Source organism: Arachis duranensis, chromosome 10 (genome assembly GCF_000817695.3).
Source record: "Arachis duranensis cultivar V14167 chromosome 10, aradu.V14167.gnm2.J7QH, whole genome shotgun sequence".
Taxonomy (NCBI): domain Eukaryota; kingdom Viridiplantae; phylum Streptophyta; class Magnoliopsida; order Fabales; family Fabaceae; genus Arachis; species Arachis duranensis.
Window position 1 is genome coordinate 55454719 of NC_029781.3, and position 9848 is coordinate 55464566.

General features: G+C 41.7%; 1 protein-coding gene across 1 annotated transcript; it reads right to left on the reverse strand.

The window, feature by feature from the left end:
- Positions 1-6454: 6454 nt before the first annotated feature.
- Positions 6455-6919, reverse strand: LOC107470014 (uncharacterized). Its single transcript, XM_016089402.1, has one exon. It carries the CDS (start codon positions 6917-6919, stop codon positions 6455-6457), a length of 465 nt encoding a protein of 154 aa, XP_015944888.1.
- Between the last annotated feature and the right edge of the window lie 2929 nt (positions 6920-9848).

A 9848-nucleotide genomic window follows, 5' to 3' on the forward strand; every position in this document is an offset into this window, starting at 1 on the left:
TCTCTATTTATATTAGTCCCAAAACTCTTTCAAGGATCTTTAATTGGGTTAGCAATATGGGCTTCCTCTTTGTTGAATTCTTGGCTCAATGGAAGAAGTGTTGCTAGACTTGGAAGGAGGAGTTCATTCATCATGCTTCTGGCCCAATGGCTTGGCATTTTTGCCAATAACGCTAGCCTTAATGCACGTTAGCAACGTGCATCATATTTTCCTGGGAGTGAACTTTCAGACTTGGGCGTTGCTAGCCCAAGTTGTTGCTAACAACTTGCTTTTCTTCTTCTTGACTCTACTTTCATGCTAAATGTAGCCCAGAATTTGAGTGTCAATCCTCTGCTTCAATATGGACTATTATACATCATTGGAAAGCTCTTGATGTCTACTTTCCAATGCCACTGGAATCACCTCATTTGGACTTTCCTAGCTCAAGTTATGTTTCCTCAAAGAAGGTAAGGTCAAGCTGCCAAGTTATTGCCAAAAACGCACCTATCCTCCCACGTTGGCAACGTGCCTAGCCTCCCAAGGCAGGGACATGAGGTTGGCGTTGTCACCAAACACGCCCCCTTGTTAGCACATTGGCAACGTGCTCGTGCTCCCTCCAGGGCTAATCTCTAGCCTTCAATTTTGCTTGTCACGTTGCCTCAGAAAACGCCTTTAGACGCTGGCGTTGGAAACGTGCTCGAGTGCTTCTTCATGTGAGCTTCCTTGCCTAACTTTGCTTGCTGCGTTGCCCCCAAACACGCCTTTGGAAGCTGGCGTTGGCAACGTGCTCGAGCCTTCCTCAAGGCTCTACGCTTGTTGCTTGGCGTTGTCCTTGAACACGCCTATGCTTCCTGGTGTTGGCAACGTGGTTGGGATCCAAGACTTGGTGCCTAGCCAAGCATTCCTTCCTGGCATTGCCTTAGAACACGCCAATGAAAGTGGCGTTGGCAACGTGCTCCTATTTGTTGGCCCAGAATCTTGTCCCTGGCGTTATTGATGAAGACGCCAGTTCATTTCCAAGTTAGCAACGCTCTCGTGTGCCCATACGCCTAGCTTGCATGCGTTGCCAAGGAACACGCCCATGCTCTCCCAGCTCAACAACGTGCTCGAGCTTTCCTATGGTGCCAAAGTTGCTTGCTACGTTGCCAAGGAACACGCCTTCATAACTTGGCGTTGGCAACGTGCATCTCCCTTTCCTGGGCCAAGTTTTCCATTCAGCGTTGTTTGCTTGCGTTGTCCTCAAACACGCCCCTCATCTCTAGGCTGGCAACGTGCTCAAGGCTCTGAACTAGCTCCCCAAGATTGCTTGGGCGTTGCCTTGAATAACGCCTATGGTTCCTGGTGTTGGCAACGTGCTTCACACCCTTCTTACCAAACCTTGCTTGTGTGGCGTTGCCTAGGGACACGCCTATGGTTCCTGGCGTTGGCAACGTTGGCTTGAGTTGTTGTCAAACACGCCAATGAAGAGTGGCGTTGGCAACGTGCTCGATGGATGGAGATCCAAGGCTTGCTGCCTACCAAGCTTTCCTCCCTGGCGTCGCCTCTAAACACTCCAATGAAGTAGCACGTTGGCAACGTGCTCAAGCTCTTCCCTGGCCCAAGTTCTTCTAGCTTAGCGTTGCCTTAAACAACGCCCATACTTCCCACGTTGGCAACGCCCAAGTGTGCTCTCCAGGGCTGCCTTGGCGTTGCCTTCAACAACTCAACTTTTCTCCAAGTTGGCAACGCCAACAACTTCTCTTCTTCTTGCCCAGTTTGCTTCATTCTTGCTTCCCTGCTTTCTTGTTTTATCACCTATCATCAACAAGGGAAATAGCTTCAAAGTCTTACCAATCCATGCAATAAATTTCATGAGATTCATTGGTATTCATTTGGCTACAATCAACATGTTCCTTGGGATTCTCATGCATGAAGACAAAACTCATAAAAAGACTTGTTTATTTAGAGAAAATGAGTGAAACAAAGCTAAAACCAACTAAACTAACTAGCTAATATAGTAAATATGCAATTGCATCACGCTCCAATTGCCTTAAGTCCCTACGTTAGAACCCACATTAACTAAGTTAACGTGGATCTTAACATAGTAATGAAGCCATCTCCCAACATTAGTGACAAAAGTGAGTGTCACCAACGTTGGTTCTTTGAATTCAACTCCACGTTAACTCTCACGTTAACAATTTTAACGTGAGAGTTAACGTAGGCAATGCTAATGATCCAACGTTAGTGACAAAAGTGAGTGTCACTAGCGTTGGCGTTGTTGATCCTCTTCCACGTTAGAATTCACGTTAACTAAGTTAACGTGACTCTTAACGTGGGGCTTTGCCTAGTTTCCCAACGTTAGTGGTGTTCACTTTTACCACTAACATTGAGGAGAAACGTTATTGGAGTTCATGTTTCTTGTTAACGTGGAGTCCTCTTTTTCTTCTACGTTAAGTACTATGTTAACTTAGTTAACGTGGCTCTTAACGTAAGCTATGAATGGCTTCGCAGGCATTATTGGTGATCACTTTCTCATTAACATTGCAAGCTCTTTGCCATCCCACGTTAGTAGTCACGTTAACTAAGTTAACGTGAATGCTAACGTGGTTCTTCCATGCTTTATTTGTCCTGAAATCAAGCAATTAAAGTGTATTAAAGCTCTAGCTAAAGTCATGAGATTATATATCATCAAATTCTCATGCAATTCTGGCAAAAATCTCATGAAATCATGCAAAATTCACAATAGTTGCTTAAATGAAGGTGTAAGTGTATTTTCACCCAAAACTTGACTTATTCACTAGGAAAATGCATGAAACTACCCTAAAATAGTAAAGAAAAGGTCAGTGAAACTGGCCTTGATGCCCTGGCATCACAACACCAAACTTAAAGCTTGCTTGTCCCTAAGCAAGTACTAAAGTATAAGAAAAATGAAATGAAAGAACAAGAAGATAAAATGGAAGTAGCATTCCTGGTTCATGGAGTTTCATGCATAGCAACTTAGGTTCTTTCTTTTAGGTTTCAAGCCTTTATCAAATCCCTAGTCACTTTCTTGATTGCATCCCTTGAGGCTTCTTTCTTATTGATCCTTCTCTTTGTTTTTCAAAGTTTATTTTTCTTTTTACTAGGTGCTTTGTAAGAGGGCGACTCTTTATGATAAGCTTTCAGCCAACACTCCCAAACCAGTTGGTTTTAAGGTGTTAGGTGTTAAGACACCCCTAAGGACTTACTCCCTCAAGTCGCTTTCCCTTATACATACACACCACAGGCACGTGGTTTGTTATTCCTTCTTTCTTGAGACCTTGGTGTCCAGCACCTCTTTGGGTTACTAAGTGCTCTGTAACAAGGGTTACTCTTGATAGTGGACTTTCAGCTGATAATCCCAGATTAGTTAATCCAAGTTACAAAGTGATAAGGCACCCCTAAGAGCTTATTCATCCAAGTATATCCCTTGTACATAAACATCACAGACACATGCCTCAATTTTGAAACCCTTGGTGCCTAGCATTGTTTCTTATTGTGTTTTCTTTCTTATTTTCACTTGTATTACTCTTTTTCTTTTCTTGTTGGGATCTTATTGGTTAGCTAGCCTCAAAGAATGTGTCTCAAACATAGGACTTAGGATGGATAGTTGCTTTCTTTCCTTTCTTGGTGAACCAACTTAGCTTACTAATCATCCTACCATAAACATTCAGAATCCACTTCACAAAATGACTCCACTCTTGTTCTTCCCATAACAATTTCTTTTTTGATTAACTTAAAGAGATAAACATACAAGTAAGAAAGATGAAAGTGAGCATTCAAGGCATTAGGTTAGCACACTAGGATGTGAATAAGGAAGAACAAGTACAATATGCAGGTTTCATTCAATCAATTTTCACTTAGAGTTCAGTATTTCGAGATGGTTTGATACAACCTCATGATATCTTTCTTGGCGTCATCGTCCTAGCAATCACGTCCTTGTTTGTTTCCTTGCATAATGAGGTATGCTCATCCCCTGGGGTTGATTGGAATCCTGTAACACTATTGAAAGTTGCTTGTTCTCTAAGGACTTGGAAAAGAGTTAGCATGCATGTGTATGTGTGAGCGTCTGAGCTTGGCTTGGTGTGTGAATACCAAACTTAGTTCCTTGCTTACCTTAACAAATTGGATGTATGCAATAACTTTGTGTGCTTTTTATTCTGAAATACTATGAGTTAAAAAGACAATCTATATATTAAAGGCTAAGCCTCTGTCAAGTGAGTTCTCTAATTGCTAGAGCAATTCTTCATCATTAAGGGTTGCAATGCACTCTTAGGCTGAGGTTTTGGTGGGACACCAAACTTAGAGCCCTATATTCACATTTGTATTGTTTTTGGTGTGTAACACCAAACTTAGCTCTTCACACTATAGAGAACCCACTTTGACATTTTTATCAAAAGACTTATGAAAAGAAAATTACCTTAGGTTGGGTTGCCTCCCAACAAAGCGCTTTTTTAGCGTCGCTAGCTCGACGATTCCTTCCTCAGTTGAGGTTGTACTTTTGTTTGGGGGTCTCCCCCATGCTGCCCAAGTAGTGTTTGAGTCTTTGCCCATTCACCGTGAACATTCTCCTTGAGTTTTCTTCCATTATTTCTATGTGTCCATAAGGTGAGACTTTTGTGACTAGAAAGGGTCCCGACCATCTTGATTTGAGTTTCCCAGGAAAGAGTTTCAGTCTAGAGTTGTAGAGAAGCACATGTTGCCCTTCTTCGAAACTTCTGGGTACCAAGTTGAGATCATGTCTCCTTTTTGCTTTTTCTTTGTAAATCTTGGTATTTTCATAAGCTTGAGACCTAAATTCTTCCAATTCTTGAAGCTGTAGGACCCTTTTTTCACCAGCAGCAGTGCTATCTAAGTTCAGTGTTTTAAGGGCCCAGGAGGCCTTGTGCTCCAACTCTAATGGCAAGTGACAAGCCTTACCATACACCAGTTGATATGGGGACATTCCAATTAGTGTTTTGAAGGCTGTCCTATATGCCCAAAGAGCATCATCTAGTTTCTTTGCCCAATCTTTTCTTGATATCCCCACAGTCTTCTCCAGAATCCTTTTCAACTCTCGGTTGGATATCTCTGTTTGCCCACTTGTCTGTGGATGATAAGGTGTGGCAACCTTATGCTTCACCCCATATCACAAGAGTAAGCCTTCCAATGGTCTATTGCAGAAGTGGCTTCCTCCGTCGCTAATGAGAGCTCGTGGGACTCCAAACCTGGTGAAGATATTCTTTCGAAGGAAGTTTATAACTACCTTGTTGTCATTAGTTGGAGTTGCCACTGCTTCCACCCACTTAGATACATAGTCCACTGCCACTAAGATAAACCTGTTTAAATATGAGGGTGGGAATGCTCCCATGAAATCGATTCCCCACACATCAAACAGTTCAAGTTCTAGAATATATTGCTATGTCATTTCATTTCTTTTGGGCAGGTTCCCAGCCCTTTGGCATTCGTTGCAGTTTTTCACCAATTCCTTGGCATCCTTGAAAATAGTGGGCCAAAAGAACCCACATTGCAGCACCATTGCTGCAGTTCTTTCTCCTCCAAAGTGACCTCCATAACTAGCACTATGGCAGCCCCACAGGACCTTTCGTCCTTCTTCTTCTGAGATGCACCTCCTAAGGATTCCATCTGAGCATTTCTTAAAGAGATAGGTTCATCCTATATGAAATACTTGGCATCATTGATGAGTTTCCTCCTTTGATATTTGTTGATTCCAGGAGGTAAGTCACCGGCTGCTTTAAAATTGGCAATATCCGCAAACCAAGGTGCTTTATGAATCATCATTAGCTGCTCATCTGAAAAAATTCATTTACACTTGTATCATGGGCATCACCCTTCTCACAAGGGATTCTGGATAAATGGTCTACCACTTTGTTCTCCACACCCTTTTTGTCTCTAATCTCAATGTTGAACTCCTGAACTGGACTGACCCATTGGCTATCTGAGATTGGATAGATTACTCCTCCCTACCATAACTTCATAACTTCTTTATGCACTACTTCCTTCATTGCTGGATTTAACCTTCTTTAGGGCTGAACGGAAGGTATGGCACCTTCTTCCAAGAGTATCTTATGCATGCATATGGCTGAACTGATTCCTTTCAAGTCAGCAAGTGTCCATCCAATGGCATCCTTATGCCTTCGTAAGACTTGAAGCAACTCTTCCTCTTGTTCTTGGCTGAGAGCTGAATTTATGATTACTGGATAACTTTTATTTTCTCCCAAGTATGCATACTTGAGAGTGGTTGGCAGTGCTTTAAGCTCCAATTTGGGCACTTCTTTTCTTTCTTCCTTCTCTTCTAGCCTACCTTGAACATGTATTTCAGCGGCTGCAGCTTCTTCGCTTGTTGCTAACTCCCCTTCTGTTGATGCTTCAAGTTCTTCCTCAAGAGTTTCTTGTACCAAAGCTTCTACGGAGTCCAACCTCATACATTCTCCCAATGAGTTGTGTGGGTAGCTCATGGCCTTAAACACATTGAATGTCAATTTCTCATCATGTAGTCTAAGGACAAGTTCACCCTTTGGACATCAATAAGGGCTCCGGCAGTGGCCAAGAATGGCCTTCCCAGAATGATGGAAGTATTAACTGCTTCCTCCATGTCTAATACCACAAAATCTGCTGGAAAGATGAAATCTCCCACCTTCACTAACAAATCTTCTACTATCCCATGGGGAAACTTGAATGATATGTCTGCCAGTTGTAACGCTATTCTTGTTGGTTTAGCTTCTTCAATCTTCATTTCTTTCATCATTGCTAGAGACATTAGATTTATGCTGGCTCCTAGATCACATAAAGCCTTTTCTACAGTGGTTTCTCCAATGATACAAGGAATTTGGAAGCTTTCAGGGTCCTTCAATTTCTGGGGCAATTTGTGTTGGATGATGGCACTGCATTCCTCTGTGAGTACTACAGTCTCATTGTTCTTCCAGCTTCTCTTTTTGATCATCAACTCCTTCAAGAACTTGGCATAGAGTGGCATTTGCTCTATTACCTCAGCAAAGGGTATGTTTATTTGTAATTTCTTGAAGATTTCCAGGAATCTTGAGAATTGGTTGTCCTCCCCCTTCTTCTTTAATTGTAATCGTTGGGGGTATGGAGCTTTTGGGAGACATGATCTGGGCGCTTCTCCTTCTTGGTGTGGCTTAGGGGTTGAGGGTTGAGCCTCCTCATGTCCCTTGTTTTCTTCACCCGGTTTCTCCTCTGGTGATTGCTTGTGGGTCTCCTTCAGTTCCTTTCCACTTCTGAGGGTGATGGCTTGACATTCCTCCTTTGGCATTGAGTTAATATTTTGCTGCAATTGTTGTGTCCAGGAACTTGCTTGAATAAGAATTCAATCTGTGTTTCCAGTTTCTTGATGGCAGCATCTTGATTCTGCATATTAGATTGCACTTCTTCCCAGAAAGCTTTGCTATCTTGAATGTCCTTGCATAGGCTTTCAAGTAGAGATTCAATTTTTGAGAGCCTCTGCTCGGTGATTGATGTAGGGTAGAGATTAGGTGGTTGAGAAGGTTGGTTAGATGGATGTTGGTAATATCTCTGTGAGGTGTTTTGATGAGTAGCATTGTTGTTGGAGTTGAAGTTGTGGCATCTCTGATCTTGCCCTTGGTCTTGTTGATTTCCCTATCCAAAGTTGGGGTGATTCCTCAATCCAGAGTTGTAAATTTTGGAGTATGGATCATGGACTTGTCTAGGTGAGTTTCCCACATAGTTGGCTTGCTCCTAGTGACCTTCTTCTCCTATGTTTACTCCTTCTTGAGTTGGTGATGAGGTGATGGCTGCTGCAACTTGGTTCTCTTCCACCTTCTTGGTAAGATCTGCTAGCTGCTTGGTGATCATCTTGTTTTGGGCTAACAGTGCATCCATGTGGTTCAGCTCCATTACTCCTCTAGTGTTGCTTCTTTCGGAGGCATAGAAGTAATCATTCTCAGCAACTATTTCAATGACATCTATGGCTTCTTCAATAGTTTTCTTCTTGTTTAAAGAGCCTCCTGATGAATGATCCATAGCCTTCTTTGACTCATAGGAAAGACCTTCATAGAAGATGTGAAGTTGAACCCACTCATTAAACATTTCTGGTGGGCATCTCCTTGTTAGATCCTTGAACCTTTCCCAAGCTTCATAAAGTGTCCCCCATCTTGTTGTCTGAACGTCTGCACTTTAGTTCTCAGTCTATTGATCCTTTGAGGGGAGTAAAACCTTGCCAAAAACTTGTTCACTACCTCTTCCCAATTGGTCAAGCTCTCCTTTGGAAAGGATTCAAGCCACTTGGATGCCTTGTCCCTGAGTGAAAAGGGGAACAAGAGCAACCTATAGACATCGGGGTGGACTCCATTGGACTTCACCGTGTCACAAATCCTCAAGAAGGTGGTCAAGTGTTGGTTAGGGTCTTCTTGAGCACCTCCTCTAAATGAGCAATTATTTTGCACCAAAGTGATGATCTGGGGTTTTAGCTCGAAATTGTTGGCATGTATGGTAGGTTTCTGAATGCTGCTCCCACAGTTTCCAGGATTAGGTTTGATATAGGATCCTAAGACCCTCCTTTCTTGCCCAACACGGTTGGCATGGCCTTGATTATGAGCCTCCTCTTCATGGTTGTTCTCCAAATTCTCTTCCATGTTGGGTTCGAAATACTCTTCCTCTACTTCCTCAGCACTAATAATCCTTTTTCCTCTTGTTTCCCTTCGTCGTCTCCAAAGCGTTCTTTCAGGTTTTGAATCAAAGGATGTTGAACCTCCTTCTATTCTCCCTGTCATACAACAAACAGATTGCACAACAGGAGGTATAGTGAAGATTATTCTTGTTAGAATGATTGTTAGTGTGAGTGATGCAATTTATCAAATAGTTAGTGGGTTAGTGAGCTGCATTATGATCAACTAAGAAAAAGAGAACAGAAAATAGAGAGGGTATAGGGGGTGAGGAAGAAATTAAAAACGAACTAAGGTAAATTGACTGAATAATACAAAACAAATAACAAAACATATAAAAAATGCTCAATCTAGTGATCTTCTAACTTAATCATTGTTGATTCAAAATCAATCCCCGGCAACGGCGCCATAAACTTGATGCATGAAAATTTGTTTCTCAACAAATTTCCCTTCGGCAAGTATACCGAATTGTCGTCAAGTAAAACTCACAATATAGTGAGGTCGAATCCCACAAGGATTGATTGGTCAAGCAACTTTAGTTAGAAGAATATGCTAGTTGAGCTAAATAGAATTTAGATTATGATGTAGAAATTTAAATGACTAGAAAGTAAATAACATAAATTAAAGTGCAAAATCTTAAATGGGGAGTTGGGATAATGAGCAAGAATTTAAATGGCAGAAAGTAAATAGAATGGGTAAGATTAGAAATGGGGAGATCATTGGGTTTAGGAGATATTGCATTCTCCGGATCAAGTTCATTCTCATCTCTTCCTCAATCAATGCATTCATTAATCTCCTTGGCAATCTTAAGTGATTGGATCCCAATTCCTTGGCAATCCAATCTCTCTAAGCTTGAACAATTGCCCAATTCCTTGATTTAATTGCTCATGGGATGAGATGAAAGTGTGGTCGCTGATTATACCACATGTATTTCCAAATCAAAGTGTTGGGAGGATTAAATGTCACAATATCCATCCAAACCCCAATTTGGTCCAACATGAGAAAGCATTTCTAGCATGATTTCCTCATCCCTTTTCCAAGGTTCAAAGGAGATCCAATTATGGAGAGTTTCTTTTCCAAGACAACTAACCAATTGAATTAAGATCGAAAGCTTTCTAGTAAGATCAAGAGAAAAGAAAGAAAGAAGAAGAATGAAAACTATAATTGATCCATCAAATTACAACAGAGCTCCCTAACCCAATGAAAGGGGTTTAGTTGTTCATAGCTCTA

Coding starts and splice junctions, on each gene's coding strand:
- LOC107470014 (XM_016089402.1), bottom strand. CDS start 6,919: ATGATCAAAAAGAGAAGCTGGAAGAACAATGAGACTGTAGTACTCACA.